Below are 19,861 nucleotides of genomic sequence, written 5' to 3'. Positions count from 1 at the left end.
CAACTGTTTGGGTAGATGCGTAGTGGGTTTACATGTACCCACATGCGTCTTCTGCTTAAAGTAGAGCAATATTACGCAAAAATGGTACACAATGTAATAGTTTGTTTTATAGACTGACCAATTTTGCAATTAGATACCTGTACATGTAATTAAGTGTCCAATAAGCCTAAATGTCCAATAAGTTAAACATAATGCCCATTATTGATAGAGAGTTATAAAATTGGTCCATCATTAAAGGTAATGGGACAGTGCCAAATAAAACTAATTGATCAGTCTCTGGCTACATGTCAGCTAAAAATATAACAGATGACGAAATAACATGGGTAAAAGTTTACATTTCTAAAACACTGAATTTAATAATTCACCACGTTTCTCGACTTCACTTAAATTGAAGGCCTCATTCTCTTTTCTTTGTGTACGACTTTCATTTTGTTAACTTTTTAAAGAAAAAATGCATATAAAGGTTAATTAAACAAATCTCTTTTTTTCGTCATGCACTGGTTTTAGTTTTTTATTTCATCAGACACTTTTTATATCAATATTTTTGTCTTTAGTTTCCCTACACCCAAATACATAATAATCTCTACAAGAATAGTCAAAGTATTTGCAAATTAAATTAGTAGTAATATACAATTTCAGATACTGTTGGCATACTCACATCTAAATAATTTCATTATGAAGTAATTGCAATGTACATACTTTTTAAACACAGTACTTTTAGCCATGAATATATATGTATGTAAGTCATAGTAACGTACTTAAATATCCCCAAAATATGGATTAATATACAAAATAGTGGTAGATAAAAATTTGGAAAAAAAAAATGAAATCATGCTAGTGTACCCGCTAATCTTAAAAAAGTTTCTGTCAACGATTTAGCCAAACACTTTTTGCATGGTCCCTTGCTGAAGCTTTTCACCTTTCCTCCTTTTTCGTCCCAAGGTCCAGGTTTGAACAAAACTGTTTATATGTGTATAACATACATGTATCGGGCTACATGGACACCAATAATTACATATAGATAGAGATGTAATTCATTGTAGGTCATTTGCTGTTGTCATTAAATAAGAGTAATACCATGACATATTGAGAGAGAGAGAGAGAGAGAGAGAGAGAGAGAGAGAGAGAGAGAGAGAGAGAGAGAGAGAGGGTGTTGATATCTATTTTCCTTCAACTTATTAGGAAAATAGTTTTTGCATTTAAACATACATGTATAAAATAATATCAAATAGAAGTGCTCGTGTCGACGGGAAATGAACCCGGATCGACTTGAAGGATATCGGCCATGCTGACCATTACACCATCGTTGCATGATATGTTTCCTGCGGTATACAGATCCTTTACACGATTACTATCCACAATAATTTTGAAGAATTTTTCTAAACCAATAAATGGCATACATATTTTTTTTTTATCAAGGGACTACTAGCACTACTGAATGTAGTGAATTGTATTGTTTTTCAGACATATTAAGAAAATTAGGTAAAAAGTTATTTAATTTCACATTTTTGATTGTTCATGTGTTTAACACAGGTTAGAATATTGAGTATGATGTCATGTTTTTACCGCATGATGACTTTTGTGTAAAATCTAACAACTTGTACACTATCTTTTGACATAAAATGTTTTGCTTTAAACTCAATTGATAATAAATAATTTCGACATGCATCCAGGCGGGGATCCATGGATGTCTCCATGCAACGTGAATGGGGTAACCCCATCCTCTTCGTTTAAAATAAAAACGAGTGACGGAAGGACAGAATACTTAGTATATTAGTAATAATATAAGGTTTCGATATTGCATCAGATCTGCCGAAGTTTCAGTGTAGCGTTTTTAAAACACAGTAACTATAATTCAATTACAAAATGGGTCTTTACATGTAAAACTCCTCTGAATTATAGCTCTATACAGAAGTCCTTTGTACCTTATCTTAAGGAATATGCATGTTTTGCCTAAGAAATCTTTTTACTGATTATTTTTATTACTTGTGAACAAAGTAAAATATCATAAGGCTCTGTCGATTCATCGCTATATTATGTGTGAATGTTATGTTGGTTTCTACAACTACATGAGTATAAGTACTTTGACTTCGGTACTTTTAAATTCTCGTGTAGCTGAAAATTTAATCCATATAAGGAATAAGGAATCATTCTTTGAGTATTATGAGGTGATAATTTTGGTCGGGGCGTGATCAAATCTAATAAAGCCCGAAGGGCTTTATGATAGATTTGATCACGCCCCGACCGAAATTATCACCTCATAATATTCAAAGAATGATTCCTTATTACTTATATTTATATAATTTTAGGCCATTTAATCTTTAAATATAAATAAACAAACCCCACCGGCGCCTCGATTTGGCGTCATTTGTATTATGGGTTATATAGTACAAAATCGATACGTAGTGTTATCACAGACAAAGACACTGGATAATGTAAATATATAGAAATAATCCACTCATTGTCAACGTCACATGAAACAAAGTCGGAATAATGAAAATATACTCAGTGGATATATATGTATAAGTATTAAAATACTGATACTTTGTGAACCAAAAAATGCTTAATAATGCTAAATAATGCGTTTTTAAAAAGTGGTTTTAAAAAGTCGTAGATAGGCTTATCTTCATATGTGTACAGGTACAACCCTTAATTATAACTATTCTCGATAGTAAACAGGTTGGATTGTAAGTGGCAGTGTGAACAAAATCGCAGTTATATATTAACAGACATTTTTTATGTCTCTGATATAAAGAACCAAGGAGACAAAAAAAAAATACAGTTAATAAATGTAAATAGACGCATAGAAAAATGGATGCAGGGGATCAACGCATGATTTATATTTTTAAAAAATGTTTTAAAAAAATCAATCTAATTACTGTAAACTTGATTCTTTCAGTTTCAATATATCTACAATACTTTCCTGTTATTTGATAGATACAATGCCATTTATAGCATGTTGGATTATTTAACAATAAAATTAATGACCAGCATTGCAGGTCGTTTTCATTTGCATTGCGTGATACCGATATCTACCTTCATAGGCCTAAAGTCTGTATAAAACGCTGTTGAATCAATTTACGGTTTACATATGTACATATGTGTGTGTTTTCACCTTTTCTACAAATCTCTTAAATTCTAATTATTCGTGTAAAGTAAATAAAAGGAAATATTTCTTATCTTTATTGTCGATTTGGTATACTATCAATACATAGAAAAATGAAAAACAAAAAATCTTTACATACAACTTCGGTGAGGACTTGTGTCTCGCCGTGCATTCTGTGTTTGAAAGTTTAGATTGATCACAATGTCATCCACCTTAATCCACCATGTCCACACAGAGTTACTTCTTAAAACCATTTATATGCAGGCACGTTTATTTTTTTTTTCATTTTTAGAATGCCCCCCCCCCTTCCTGTAATTGGGGGGCATGTATAAGTATAGGGCATTAGGGTGAATTAACATTACAAGAGAAGATTCAGATACTACACACTACCCCCTCCACGGTCCTTTGATTTAATTTTTGCTGGTCAATATTTCGTTTTCGGGGAAGTCCACCTCCTCCCTTTTTTAAAACAATGTCACAGGTCTGATAACAATGTACATGTAACTTGTTAAGAGCCTATAAGAGCACATAATGACAACCATCACATTATTATTAATTGTACATCATAAAATTACATTCAGTTCCGTATAGAATACATGAACGGCATCTACTTTTGAGTGGACTGGACATATAGTCAATGTTGTTGTTCACATACTTCCGAATGTGTACCTGTTTCTCTGGGTTTTAACGACAAGTATAGCTGTTCCCACATCCATTTTCTTGTCCTTGAATTACTAACATCTAACTTAGTGACAAGTTGAAGATACGTCGGAATTTCGCATCTCTCCAAACATATTGGAAGAATTCTTCTCTCCTTGTACCCTAAATAATATAATTCAAAATCAAAAACAAACTGTGTCCATGCTATGTACTAATGATCCCGACGAGCAACTCTCTCTCTCTCTCTCTCTCTCTCTCTCTCTCTCTCTCTCTCTCTCTCTCTCTCCCAAATTTTGTAATTCTCCAATTAATGGGTATGTCATGAGAAAGATTTTTAAGAAAATGCAGTCAGTCAATGGAACGATTCATTAAGTGTCCGTAGAGTTACATTGAGCGGTATACAGAGGAATCTAGGTAAAATATTTAATTTCTGTTTATTTGCAAACAAAAATCTTTGGCTTGAATTGATATTGCACAAGAAATGAGAAACAAAAAATTGTACTACACATCTGATTTAACCTGCGTGTGCAGTATGTATGAATGCTATATTACTTAAATATGTCAGAGAACTGTCCAAAAATTCCGCACGTACCGTATATACTCGCCTATAAGTATTGTTCGCCTATAAGTCGGTTGCCATTTTTCAGGTTTATTTACAAGATTTTGCCATTGACCCTCTTATAAGTCGGGTATTTTTTTCTGGATAATCAGTCTACAGATTGTCAATCAAATAAGCACATTTTATCAAGCATGACTATATTCTAGATAAAAAAATATTGGTGTTTGACCCCTCTGTTATCATTTCTAGATGCAATGCATTTTAAAAGTGTTGTGTTCAGTTAAGACATCTATCCTGGATTAATAACTTTCGATTTTGGACGCCATTTTTTTATTGATACACTAATAAAAACTTGGTATAAGCTTTTAAAAATATTTAAATAATTTTTAAAATAAAATGATAGTGATTTTAATCCCCTGCTAACTGATTAAGATGGTATAGCCCCTTTTAAAAGTGGTGTGTTAGCTTGTGTTGTTTTAGGTGACATGCCACCTACAGCCACCAATATAGCTATTATCACCTAAGGTGTAATTAATTATGAATAATTATAAAACGATCTTTATTTTTTTTAACAGACCAGCAATTATCCTGGTGTTTAATTTTTAAGTATTAAACATCAACTGCTGTTCTGTAATCTGACTAGATCGCTTTTAGACGCCATGTTTTTTAATAGTTTTCTGTAAACAGAGTTATCTTTCTTGAAGTTTGTAACTTACGATTTTGGACGCCATTATATTTTTTAAACACTCATTACAACTTGATTATAGCTAAAAAACTATTTTAAATGATACTGGAAATAAAATGACAGTGATTTTATCCCCTACTGAATGATTAGGGCTGGTAATTAGCCTCTTAAACCCAGTGTTGGCTTGTGTTGTTTTAAGTACAGTAACACCTACAGCTATTATCACCTCAGGCGTAAATAATTGCCTGTTTAAATAATAAATTTTATCAAATAAACCTTGTTCATATTTTTAAGAAATACAGTTGAAACTTTCAATGTATTTATTAATGTGTTTATCTTTTTAGTAATTAAAAAATAAACATGTCAAGTATAGGGATTGCAAGTCAAAAGTCGGAAGCAAAATGGCACCCAAAAACGAAATTTTTACTCAGTGGAAAAATTATCTGATTGTATGTCATGCCTATAAGTCGGACCCCTACTTTTTATTCAAATTTCTACTCCCAAAATACCGACTTATAAGCGAGTATATACGGTAAATAACGTTTATACATATTGCATAGTTGGTTTAATGTGTAGCACACAAAATACTTTTTTTCACATCCCTTGTACGTGTGGATTTGCTGAAATGTTCAATTTCACAGCTTATTTGGGTATAAATATGAATCAAATATGCATGCAGGTATGCATAACTTAATAAACGTGGTTAATAGTTTGAATACACTTACCTGGTGACATGCTAAAGGCAAAATGAAGATGAGAAACCGCTTCCTCGCTTTTGTAGAAATTGTTCGATAATACCACTAAAAATTTCCTACATCTAATCCAGTGGAATAAAAAAGAATCAGTAATTTGTAAATCACCTTTAAAAAAAATACTCTCTACATGATGAAATAATTGAATTATCTTTTACCTACTTTTTAAGGGGGATGCATCATGCACGGCAGTTCCTAAATAGGTTTGTAATATAAATATTACCTGTACTGTACCTGTCTCTGGTGCATTCCCTGGTGTTAGGAGAGCAAGCCCCCGCGTTCCTCCACGGCGCGCACAGTTTCAAATTGTAAGGTGAAGCTTGCATTGTGTCCACCAATTTATTTGCAAATTCCAAATCTTTTCCTTCTGGGTTGCAGATCACAAATGCGTCATAATCAAAATCAACCTTCATTGTTTCAAAGCATATTAAACGTACTATGCGATTGATAAGAATTCGCAATCGATATTCCGTTCTTTCCTTTATGAATTTGTTAGTACTTTTTTTTCGATTTTAATTATATTTCCGACCGAAATTTCGAATATCCGCAGGTAACTTTTCCAGGGGTGATAAAATCGTGATTAAAATGTCCTGCATTACATACTATGTACACTGCACAAGCGTATGAAGAAGTCATGCAGTTGGAAATTATTTCATACCATATAGATAAAGCTAGGGGCAGGAAGGTTTTTGTGTTTAATAAAAAAATATCTCGGTTATATTATTTTGCATCAATCGTTGCCATATTCTCAATGGGTGAATAGTCAGTGGCAATTTAAAATTACTCGGAAGAAATCGGTTGAAGGCAAATCATTGGATGACTGATCAGCCAATGAAAGAGAGGGAGAACAATTTTTAAACAGCTTCAATTTATCAGAGTAAACCCTGATTTGTTAGTGAACATGAAATACGATAACTTGTTATACTTTTGTTAGAGGGTTGCATGCAATAGATTCAGACGCTGTATTGAGTTTTTCAATTATACACAATCAGAAATGCATGGTGTGCAGGAAGAAAACAAAATTCTCTTCCGCATTTTAAACAATGCATGATCGATGAGGATCTTTATTTTTTTAACCTTAAATTAAATGTATATGTTTGATTACTGGCGTTAACTTTTACCTGGTTACTTTGAAATTCTACTGAGTTGTATTTTTGTTTTTGTTCAGTGTACATGTATACGCTTGATTTATTCAATATAAAATCATAAATTTTATGAATTTGAAATTAATATAAATAAAACTTTCAACTGTTGGAAAATAATAAATGTTATTCTCTCAAAAACGAAAACAATCTCTAAATTTTCCAAGCTAATGAACGTGTTTATAGTCAGTGATTTTCATATAATGCAACATTTAATACGAACATATACCACTAGTACTGTTTTACATGTATGCATCGATTTCGTATTTTCATTATCCTTCAATTCTTTGTTGCTAGACGCATGGTTTTCCCAGATTATACTGACGTGGAGTTTTCCTTATCTTGAAATGTCGGTGGTATTTCGACGTTATAGTATTAATGCAAATACTACAATTGATATAACAATCGCAATTTCTCGGGCCTTTCCGACAGGCTCGGAAAAACACTATACATTACCGGATGTTAGAATTTTTTACAAAATGGATAATTATGCAAAATTAAAATAAGTATCGGCTAGACAGCCTTGTAAGTCGCTTCTGTACATGTGTTATATTTTAGGGTATATCATTTACTTTAATGAAGTCTAGCTTACACCTAAACAGATCGTAAAATGGGTTGTATTTATATCAAGTTTCATAAAAAAGGGGGTTGTCATGGACGCCTAAGTAATACATTCGATGCGTTTTTACGAGCTTGCCAGAAAGGCCCGAGAAGCTGCGATTGTTGATATAATGTATATAGCTCAGTGGTTGAGCACTCGACTGCTGTCTGCAGATTGAGAGGTCCCCAGTTGAACCACTGTACGTGTCCCCTGCTATTATTGTCATAATTTGTATGGCACGCACAAAGATTTATCCGGGCCGTCGATCCAAACCCCTTCGATCTATTTGTTCATATATTTAGCAGCTTTGGTCTCTTGGGGGTGGGGGCAGAATTGGGCCAAAAACGACTTTGCCATATATCATGTTCGTCAAAATTATATGCAGGTGCAAAAAGGTTCTGGGGTGTGATAGGTCATGTCCTGAAAGGAGGTCAACCTCCTACACTCCCACCCAAACCGTTTGTGGAAAACTCGTTTGTTACTGGTATATATATACGTACCAGGCACGGTTTATACTCAATTACAGACAAATAGACAATATATATATATATATATATATATATATATATATATATATATATATATATATATATATATATATATATCTATGTGTTTTAAGTTTATTATATTTAAACTCCAGGTTTTCATACATATTCCGTGCAAGTACATGTACTGTTTAAATTGTAGTTAAAATTATTGTGAAATGATTAATCTTTCAGAAATGCATTGTTGCAGTAATTAATTTATTTTTAGGTCACCTGGTCTTCGTCCGCCGTCGTGCGTGTGCGTCGTCGGTCGATCGTCCATCGTGCGTTGCGCGTTAATAAATTTAAATATTTAACGTCTTCTTGAAAACTACAAAGACAGTTGTTACCAATTTTAGTGTGAAACATCTCTATGATAAGAAGAATCTAAATTGTGAAATTTATGGCTCTACGACCCCCGAGGCGCCACCGGCGGGGCCAAACATGATTTTAAAAAAAGCCAAAATTTTAAAATCTTCTTCTCTACTCCGACACATGTGAGGAAGAAACTGATTGCATGGTTTAGATGTCCATGAGACCCTCTGCCAAAATTGTGAAATTCATGGCTGGCCCCGAGTCAGGGGTTCAGTTTCTAGCGTGGCGCCAATATGGTCATATAATAAAGATGTGTTAAATCTTAGAAAATCTTCTTTTCTACTCTCAGTCATGTGAAAAAAACACTACCTATATTGTGAAATTCATGGCCCCTGGGTCAGGGGTTCAGGCCGTAGGGGGGGGGGGGGGGCAATATGGTCATATAGTGCTAATGCATATAATGTTTAAAAATCTTCTTCTCTACTCGCACACATCTGTAAAAAAAAAAATGACTTCATAATTATGTTAACCAGGGAGTCCTGTACTAAAATTGTAAATTTTATGTCCCTAGAGTATGGGTTTTGACTCTAGGGCGGGGCCAAAATATAGTGTTAATGCATATATAATGTTTAGAAATTATCTTCTCTACTCCCAAGTAATTAATCATTGAATACAGTGTAATCTATATGTTAACAAATATGAGTAAATTCTATTCTATCAGAATCTTGCACCTATTCAATGGCAGGTCATGCACTCTAATATGATCTCTACGTTTTACGCTAAAATTATAGGTTTCATAGGCCTTTATAAAAGATTTTATGCAGGAAGGTAGTCGTCAATATTTATAAATTTTCTACTCCATAGTGAAACTTAATGAAACAAATATGAGACTCTTTGACAACTTTTTGTATGGGCTATGATACTCAGGTGACCGTTAAGGCCCATTGGCCTCTTGTTAAAATTGATTTATTTTCGACGACTGTACATGATATAATGCACGGTTAAAGAGGGGTCCGGTGAGTTGGAAAATTTAAACACTTGTTAGATTTATAGGTATTTCACTACATAAAGGCTCATGCATGCATGTTTTGTTCGATTTTTCTATCAATTGAATCCTCAGAGCGCAATGGTTAACATATCGGGCTTATGAACCGCAGATCACGAATCCGACTGCATGGAGCTTTAGTTCAAATTTACTAGTCATTTTTTGACATCATTGTTTTTTTGGTTTTTTGTTTTTTTTGGTTTTTTGGGTTTTTTTTTTTTTTTTTACCAAAAATTGCCTTTCAGGCACGTATTGCATCGGTTTTGAAAGTTGGGGGGGGGGGGGGGGGACAGACTCATTCAAATCCTGACAAGCCCCAAAAAACAACCAACCCCCCCCCCCCCCAAAAAAAAACAACTTCTCATCTACCGCTTCAGGTTTCAATACACATTCCAAAATTGAAAGTCTACGGAGATTTTGCATTGCATCAGCCATTAAAAAGCCCGGATGATAACGTTAAAAAATAGTGCGAGGTGCGAGGTATCCCGAGTACTCCCGAATGAAAAAAAAGATGTAAACATTTCCCATTATAAATCTCCGTAAGAAAATTGTTTTTCGTTCCTGTGAAATTTTATGAGTGAAAAGGGATAATTGTTCAATGAAGATATCTTGGATTCATTCCCTTTTATCGATTTCAATTGTATTTCTTTCACAAGTACATGTATGTGTATTTCTATTTAAAATCATCAAAAATTTATGGAAACAATAACTTGGGACAGACTATAGTTGGAAAAAATTCAATTTGAAATTGTATTTTACGACAATTTAATTAGGGCCTATAACACGTTAAACCAAGTGGGCATTTGTCATATCGTATTCCCCCACCTTCTTTTAAATTTTTTTCAATCCATACTTTTTCAGAATCGGTAAAGGGGTTGCTTTTAAACAAAGCTTTGAAAAATGATAGTTTCAATGAATTGTAAAGTGAAAAGAAAAATTGTCGACTCATCGGAGTTTTTTCTCGAACCGTTTTATGTTCTACTTGTCTAAAACCGTTGAGCCGATATTTTTGTTGCAAGACCTTGACAATGGCTAGCGGTCTGGCGACTCATGCCTTACGCCTCGGTCGTAAGTATAATTGAAGATTGTATAAGTTGGTTTTATTGATCAAATCATTACAAAAGTAAGGTTTGGCATAGAAGATTTTTCACAAAAAATATCATAGTTCGAATTTCCTTAGCGAACAAGAACTGCAGAGTGAAGACGTCTTGGATATGTTTAGTTTTTTACTTAAAAAGCAAAATGGCATAAAAATAGCTAAATAAACGTACTTCAGTTATGCATATAAAAATGTGTAGGTAATTCAATCTATGTAGGTTATTCAAGCTACATAGGGTAACATAGCTAAATCTAGTTATTGTTCAGGACCTGACTAAAATAAACATATCTAAAAATAAAAGCAAGGTCACAAATAGCAGTTTAATGTTTAGAGCTGCAGTGCACTCTGTTGAATAAATTGAAACTTCATATTTTTGTCCATTTACATGGTGGCTCCAAACACAAAAATATAAATGTAATTATTTAAATATTTTTTTGAATAGATATATGTTCACAGTGCCTTCCTTTAGGATTGGCAATTGTTCAATACATTGCATTTAACGGGCGAGTACCATTATTGCTGAGAACCCATTATTGCCGATTGTTATAAAAACAGCAAGATTTCCGCTATCTATTCATTGTTTTTAGCTACAAATATAAATAAATGAATAATAGAATTTTGAATACATTATAGCATGAATAATATCTAACATGTCAATATTGACACCTTTAAATTATTACAAACAATTAAGAATAAAAAACAAACTACATGTAGTAACACTAGCATTAGTAGTCTATCTTGTTTATAATTTTTGCATTAGGCATTAGCTACTTTCTAGAGAAAAAGTGAGGTTTGTGCTACATGTACCAGTACCACAGTTTAATGCATCATGAAGTCTATCCCACTGATGCATTATCCACCTACTCATTTTAACATGGAATACTTAGCTAGTCCACCGTGACAACAAATTCATCACTATAAAACTTTGTTTACATTTTTATCAAATTAAAATAACACAAAAAGGAAAACAGTCTTTGAGGAGCCCACTATTTAACACAATTCTCCAAATCATTGTGTTTTAATTTTTATCCTTCTGCAATGTAAACATCATTTAAAATATCATTTTAAATTATTTTGGTTATTTTGATCATCCAAGGTAGTGAAACACTAAATGAATCTACCCATCATTTTTTGATATCTGAATTTGGTATTTCTGTAGGTCAAAATTTGCCAGCTGCAGCAAGTACAACATACCTTCAGAAACGACATGCTGGTAGTGAATTAGCAGCATGCAAGAGGGGGCGAGGTGGCAGGTCCTCTTTCAGTGGAGTGGTGGCCACTGTCTTTGGAGCCTCCGGATTTATGGGACGGCATATCGTGAACAGATTAGGTATTTAGTGAATTATTTCCCAAACTGTGTAAATTTTCGAAAACTCTGCTAAAGATGGGGTTGAAATTGTATCAAAATACATTAGATGTATGACAATTTACTTTAAACTATGGTACCAGGTAAACATAAAAAGGGTAGATACTTGTGACCTTTTTTGGACTTGAATTGCCTGTAGTTTGAAATATTTTATTGTGAAAAAAACCCACAAACTTACTGAGATGATATAGCGTGTGAGGACTTATTTCAAAGAACCATTTTGTTACAGGGAGAATTGGTTCTCAAGTAATTATTCCATACAGAGGAGACACTTTTAGACTAGAAAGACTGAGGCTATGTGGAGACCTGGGTCAGATTTTGTTTACAGTAAGTATGAAGACTATATTATTTAGATTCTGTTTACAGAAAGTATGAAGGCTGTATCAGATCAGATTTACAGTACGGTAAGTATGGTATGAAGATTGGGTGAGATCCTATTTACAGTAAGAATAAAGACTGCATTAGATCCTATTTACACTGAATCATATCCTATTTACAGTAAGTTTAAAGCTGCTTGGTCTGATTTTTTTGTTATAAGTATCAAATTTTTTTCCATATAAACCATTTATCTTAGAAAGTTATGGACTTTCTCATATTTACACGAGCAGAATCAGTCTCCTTTCAAAGTTAGAAATTTTCAAAGTAAATAAAAATAATATCTTTTTGGGCAAACGAAAAACAAACCAAAGTGCATCACGGGAATTCTTTGAAAAGGAAACCACTTGGTTTCGTCCCCCGAATGATTGGGGTTTTTCAACCCGCATGCTATAAATCGATTGTAAAGAAAGCGAACTTCAGAAATATTAGTGAACAAAACGTACACGTTTATTTGTAATTTGTCCGATTATTTAAACCTTAATTTATTTAATGTGGTGTCAAAGTCGTAATACAACCATACCCGTCTCATCGTCAGGGGTGAAATTTGACATGAGGCGAAATAACGCAGTACCCTTTTATGTCGTTTGTTTGTTAGCAAATTTTGTACATTTTTTCTTCATTGAAATTTGGTTTAATTGATTAGAAAAAACTACTGCAATGTCTATTATTATACATATACTAAGCATAACCATCGTTTAAAAGCGTGCCTAAAATTTGATATAAAATTGGACCAAGCAGCTTTAAAGACTATATCAGATCATATTTACAGTAATTATGAAGGCTGTATCAGATCCTATTTACAGTAAGTACAGAGTGTATAAAGACTGAATCAGATCCTATTTACAGTAAATAAGATGGCTGTATCATATCCTATTAATAGTAGATATGAATACTGGACTGGGCTTTTTATTCAGTACAAATGCTGTACGATTAAGTTTATTTAAATTTATATTTATTGCATATACATGTACATGTAACAATGTGCAAAATATTAATCAATCTAAAAAAAAATATTAGGCTTTGTACATACTTAATTCAATTTAGAATATCACTTATACATTTAAAATGTTATATGTGTACCGGTATGTTGTACTGCTGATAGTATATATGATGGGGATTAAAAAAAAATACATTTTGTTTTATGACATTTTTACAGCCTATGGACAGTATTTACCATGAGGATCAGATGAGAAAAGCAATGATGCACTCCAATGTAGTGATCAATTTGATTGGCAAAGAGTATGAATCAGAGTAAGTATCGTAGTTTTGTAGTATTATAATCCCATGGATTAACAATTTCTTTATAGGGAACAATATCATAGAATAATTTATCATTAAAGATATCACGATATTGAAATCAAAGATTGTCATACACAGGACTAAGAAATAAGGAATCATTTTCTAAGTACATTGTATTACGAGGTGATCAAATATGGTCAGGTTTGATAAAATCCACTAAAGCCCAAAGGGTTTTATGATAGATTTGATTAGGCCCGACCATATTTGATCATCTCATATTATTAAAAAATGATTTTTTATTACTTATATGATTATAATATTGTTCAATTGAATATAATTAACACTTTTAAATAATTTTTATTCATACATGTATAATTATGCAAACTCTGTCTTGCACCCAAACAGCGTTATTGATGAACTTTATTGGACTATATGTTACAAAATCTTATCATAATGTTATCACAGACAAAGACACTGGAAAATGTAAATATTGTTACCGGTATATATTTCAGCTCCTATGACTTTCATGACTTGTATGTTGATGCTCCAGCCAATATTGCTAGAATTGCAAAGGAGATGGGTGTTGAGAGATTCATCCATTTCTCGCATCTGAATGCAGACCCTAATCCTCCCGAACTGATTTATTTTGGGACTGATCTCCCAAGAGGAAACTCCAGTCTAAAGAAAAAGGTAGCACCAAACCTATAGAACACTTTAGGTACATGTGAATCATGGAAAATTAATCATGCGCATCTGTTGTGGTTTAAATATAACAGCTGGCCACTGAAGAAGACTTAAGTATGGACTTTGTAGTTTTGGTTGAATAGAAATTTGACATTGGCTTATCTATTTCATTTTTGATCATTCATTCATTCATTGTATCTTAGATATCACAACAATATTAATCTGTTTCAGCAAGATAGTTGCATCATGCAAAAATTACTCGTATCGTGAAAATGGCTCTAAAGTGACGTGTGTTGTATTTGTTTTGCAGTGGGAAGGTGACCAACTGGTGAGGGAAATATTCCCAGAAGCTATTATTTTCAGACCTGCAGACATATATGGAATTAAAGATTGGTATTTCTTCAAGTATATTTACCATCGTAAGTATAATGAAGGCATTTCACAGTAATGTATGTTTGGGTACCACAACATTTTTATTTGATAGGGTATGACCATTTTCTTACAAAATGGTGTTGATTTTTTGCGATTTAGTAAGATTGACATGATTTGAGAAAATGAGTTAAGTTTATTGCTACTCCCTGCCATGAAGAGGCATAAGGTTGGTGCTTATCCCTGGTTTCCGTGGTGCTAAGTGGATGAGAGTCATTAGCTCCCCCTGGATGGGACACCAGTCCATCGCAGATTAACCCCCGGCATAAGCTGGTACCCATTTTCTGCTGGGTAGACTGAGACAATGTAGATAAGTTGCCTTGTCTAAGTGCACAACACACAACATCAAGTGACCACAGTGGGGTTTGAACAAGCAGCCTTTTAGTTACTGGCCTAATGCCCATTACCACTTAGCCATGTGCTCCAATTTGAGACAATGAGTTAAAGAACTTTTGCCAAAATCTTGAGATCTTGAATCAGAAACAGATTTTTGATAAGCATAATCAGAAGAAATGGAAAATAATGTAAATTCTTTATTTTGTAATGCAAATTTGTTTTCATTATTTTCTCTGAATGTTGGAATCTGTGCTTGAATTGACTGATGTTAGATGACCTGATGGTCTGGATCAAATATAATAAAGATTTGCCGAAGAGCTTTTTGAAGAGCTCTTGCCCTTTGGACCGTTCAGCTATTTTTACTCCATATTTATTTTGTTCTGTGGAACAAATATGATGTGTGGTTTCCCCTCCACTCTCTCCCTATATAGAGTCCATTATTTTCATATAATAGTATAGATAAATATAAAGGATTTCCAGAAATTGGTCTAATTATGGCTATGTGTTTCATGTTTTCAGGCCGTTACAGTAAGATTAGACATGCAATTCCCATATGGAGAGAGGGAATGGACACAGTGAAACAGCCAGTGTGGGTAAGCTTCTTTTTGATATTCCTCTATAAGCATTTGCAAATCTATGGGAAGGGGTATCCCTTAGACCTCGTTCCCCTGTAAAAATTTTCTGGATTCGCTCATGATTAAAATTTATAAATTAAAATCTTCACAGCAAGGGACAAGAATTTTACAATATTCTATTTCCAGATAAAATATTAAGTCATAAAATACTCATAATTTCAATTCTGACGGGCTTTGCCATCAACAATAATAATAGAAAGAAAACTGTTGTGAAATACTGAATGACAGATTTTTTAAAGTACATGTATTTAATAATTGAATGATTTAATAATTACTATTAAAATCATTATCCATACTCCTATGCCTTTAATGCAAATATTGCAATAAAAAATTTCAAACCACTAAATATAAATACATCTTTTTAGAAAAAAGGGAAAAATAAATTTGCAACTGCAGAAAACCTAGTTATAGGGAATGGCTTTGTATTAAAAGTGCCTGTACAGGTAATTTTTTGAAATTCACTTTTCCTTTGTTTATAGTCGAGTGATGTAGCTGCTGGAGTGCTGAACGCTGTATTTGATACAGATGCCCCAGGAAATACCTATTACTGTGTTGGGTTAGTTGTTACTCTTATGGTCACAAAGGAAACCTATTCAATATTTTTATGTTATAATATTAATATTCAAAGGAAACTTATTCAATATTTTCATGTTATAATGTTGATTTTCAAAGGAAATTTTTTCAATATATCATCATGGTGTAGTATTAATAAAAAGTTAACTTTTACAATATTTTCATGGTGTAATGTATGCTATTAAGTTCTTTGAAAGGATCGGTAGTTATGAACTGGCTAATTTGGATGTGTACATGTGCACATTCAATTTATTCATTAAAGTAACTTTTAATATGAAATTGAAATGCGATTGAAAAGGTTCATTTATTTACGTGCTCTTCATGAAGTATTGCATTATATAAAGTGTAAAAATAATAACTTGTACATTGTAATTTTGTACATTTTGTGTCACCACAACACTGCACAGAATATCCTGAAACTTTGTAGCTAATTAGGACAATGTGTAGATGTGCGTATTACCTGGAAATTTAAGTCCCATTATTTTTTGGGGAATGTTGACTGTTTTGAACTCAACATTTAGGACACTTCAAAGAATTTTGAGAAACTTTTTAGGTATTTATGACAAAATGTGCATATTTCCAGATAATTCAGATTCCATAATTTGCTGCAAAATTGGCCCTTTTGAATTAAGGATTTGGTATTAAAATCAAATTATATGAGCTACACCCCTTTATAGAATAATTTTATGTATTTGATGTGTACCCTATCATTTATTATGTGTAGCATTGTCAAGTAATGGAGGAGCAGGGCTATTTGAGCTTGCTCACTTTTTCTTTCATTTTTCATATTTTTTTCAGTCCTGAGAGATATTGTCTTAACAACATGGTCGATCACATTACCAAGATATGCGCCAGAGAATTCAGATATATCACTGATATCGATGTTTCTTACATGTAAGTAGTGGTTGAATTTTTACACACACACACAAAAAAAAAAACATCAAAGAATTATCTCAAATCCTATGAAAATACACAACAACAATCATCTGTTTATATTTTTAGGAGTAACAGCCCTCTGCTTTAAATTTTACTATGTTTTTTTTTTAAATTCTATGCATTGATTTTTATCAACATTTGAATCAATTGTAAAATGAGAAAAAGTTGAATGAATGTAGTTCAGCTTACATTTTTCAGAAATTGATTTTATGTGTAATCAAGATTATGAGGAAAATATTGGCAATGTCATCTGTTAGTTTAAACCACTTGTACTCAGTAATTTGATTCCATTATACTGATAAAAGAAAGTTATGACTAGATTTTGTGTGTATGTATTACAGACGAAAGTTGATTAGACAGAGGAAAAACAGAATTGTCAATATTGACACCTTGCAGAGAGTAAGTATACATTCACTTGCAGTAGCTTTTAAACCTGTTTATTATTTAGATTGATGCATTTGTTTATATGTATCAAGATAATTGTGAACTATTTATTTGTTAATTTTATCAATTCATACTCAGAATTAAAAGGATGATGTGAAATACAGCCACAATAAATTGATCAAAAAATGAATTTCAGAATTTTTGTTTCATTTTTCATGTAAATAATCTTTGATGTATGTTCCCTTAATTAACCTCTTTTTATCCAAGATTAAACAATCACATGGAATCAAACAAATGTTCTACTAAATTTGGCATTTGAAATTTTGGTTACCAGTTGGGGCATTACAACACATATAGAGTACCCCATTTCTCTGTATAGGTAGTATTTATCAATTCTGGGTTGACAAATATTGGATTATAGATACTGTTCACACAAAAGAAAACCTGTTTTGCTGTCACATTGACTGCTTTTCTGTTGTTTCACACTCATGTGAAAAAAATATCAAAGTCATGGTAGATTTCCCTATAATTCAATGTATAAAAAGGGGCTGGTGACATATGTTTAGGGATATTATCCTTTATCTTCCATAGAAGTTTCTAAAATGAATTAAAAAATCTTTTATTATTGCCTTATGTCCTCTTTGATTGGTATTTCTATATCCTGTATAAGGAAATTTTTGCCACTTTTTATTTTTGCGCCTTTGCCCTCATTGCTATTGTCAAACAGCAAACTAAAAATTGTCAAGGTATTTTCCTGTCTAATTTTAGGAGGCCTTGTCTGATCTAATTGTGCAAAGACATTTGGCCAAGACTCTGGAGGATCTTGGTGTGCAGCCTCGTAGTTTACAGGACATGGCCCCAATAGTCACCAACCCGTACATGGCCTTCAAATCTATGGATGATGAATACATCAAAACAAAGTACACTATTCCAAAACTCATATCAGTGGATGATTGAGGAGGAAAGGAAACTCCATTGTTTGAACAGAGACTTTAAATTCAGACAAAATTGTTACACAAGTGCTTGAGTTATGTGACTGATATTTAAATAATTAAAAGTGATATAATGGAAATAGCGTGTATTGGTTTTTAATCATTTATTGTGCTCAAGAGTTTACAGATTGCAAGTTTATTAAGTTTATTGTTTGTGTTAGGGATCATTTAAGGGTTATGAGTATGCTAATGAGGTTATGCAAAGTGGCATGGTTATAGAAATTTTTTACCAAACTTATGAGTAAACTATAATTTTTTATATCCCTGCAACAACTTGCAGGTGTGGGATGGAGGGATTGTTATTTTTTTTTTACCAATCCATCAATTACTGGTTGTCCGTCACTCCTTTTTTGCTTAAAGCCAAAGTCAGGTTTTCAGGTTAAGGTTTTTGGAGCAGGTGCCCTTTGATAACCATATCTACCCTTCACTTGTTACTGGTCCTAACTTTACTGCCGCTAAATTTTCTTGTTACATACATATATGTATCTGACAGGCCTGAATGCTGAATCTGAGCCATAGGTTTTGGATACTGATGGAGGTTAAGGTTTTTGAAGCAGGTGTCTATAATGGCCATATCTAAGTTATTACTGGTCCTAACTTTATTTAACATGCATGGATGATGCAGCTTATGATAATTCTGCACTTGACAGGCTGAGCCATAGGTTTCAGATGCTGAAGGAGGTTGAAAATTTTTGAGCAGGTCACAGGTAAAAAAATGTCCTTATTTAAACTTTGCTGGTTGATTTAAATATGTACAAAATGAATCGGAGTTAGCTTTCTAGATGCTTTGCAAGGTTTAAGATTTGAGAACAAATTGTGTTGGGGTCTTGGAGATGTGTACATATATGATGAATAAAATTCTGTTCATACCCAATAAAACTTGCATTTCATATAACTATTGATGCAACTTCAGATACAGAACTTTATCTGGACAATCTGGATGATGATAGGTTTAAGATTTTTAGATTGTGCAAAGAAAGTTCAAATGCTGTGAAAAATGCAGCCCTGACCAACATCCATGGTTCACGAAACTTAAGATATGGTCGCCAAGTGATCTCATTTATCAAGGATGCCAAGAAAACCTTGTCCTACCTCACTCAAACTTGTTGATAGATGTGTTTGTTAAGTGAGCTCAAACTTCCTTTATGGCACACCTAAAGGGAGACAAACTAAAATTGAGATCAATATCTGAGATTTTTTTTATTTGGTATCAAATCTGAGCTACATGTAGCTTACTTTTATGGCCCTTGAGCCTAATCCTACCTTGCTCAAATTTCTTTGAGTGTGTTATGGGCTTTCAAACAATGCCACCGAGACTGATATATATGTATATATACTGTTTTTACAACAGCTTGAGAATACCGGTAATAACAATTAGAAACTCAACAACTGTCATCAATAATGTATTGTTATATTGCAAA

General features: G+C 32.9%; 2 protein-coding genes across 2 annotated transcripts; one reads left to right on the top strand and one right to left on the bottom strand.

The window, feature by feature from the left end:
• Positions 1-3,170: 3,170 nt before the first annotated feature.
• Positions 3,171-6,314, bottom strand: LOC128170269 (myeloid differentiation primary response protein MyD88-like). The gene is made up of 3 exons (XM_052836135.1): positions 5,997-6,314; positions 5,736-5,827; positions 3,171-3,928 (listed from the first exon to the last, which is right to left on the bottom strand). Exons 1-3 carry the CDS (start codon positions 6,173-6,175, stop codon positions 3,741-3,743), a joined length of 459 nt encoding a protein of 152 aa, XP_052692095.1. The 5' UTR covers positions 6,176-6,314; the 3' UTR covers positions 3,171-3,740.
• A 4,044-nt stretch (positions 6,315-10,358) lies between these two features.
• LOC128170186 (NADH dehydrogenase [ubiquinone] 1 alpha subcomplex subunit 9, mitochondrial-like) lies at positions 10,359-18,520 on the top strand. The gene is made up of 11 exons (XM_052836124.1): positions 10,359-10,457; positions 11,648-11,818; positions 12,084-12,181; positions 13,389-13,483; positions 13,984-14,161; positions 14,466-14,574; positions 15,440-15,513; positions 16,035-16,111; positions 16,927-17,022; positions 17,406-17,463; positions 18,217-18,520. Exons 1-11 carry the CDS (start codon positions 10,418-10,420, stop codon positions 18,403-18,405), a joined length of 1,185 nt encoding a protein of 394 aa, XP_052692084.1. The 5' UTR covers positions 10,359-10,417; the 3' UTR covers positions 18,406-18,520.
• The last annotated feature ends 1,341 nt before the right edge of the window (positions 18,521-19,861 follow it).

The sequence above is a fragment of the Crassostrea angulata genome, chromosome 1 (genome assembly GCF_025612915.1).
Source record: "Crassostrea angulata isolate pt1a10 chromosome 1, ASM2561291v2, whole genome shotgun sequence".
Taxonomy (NCBI): Eukaryota; Metazoa; Mollusca; class Bivalvia; order Ostreida; family Ostreidae; genus Magallana; species Magallana angulata.
The sequence above is the reverse complement of the archived record's forward strand: the minus strand, read 5'-3'. Positions and strand labels throughout refer to the sequence as shown.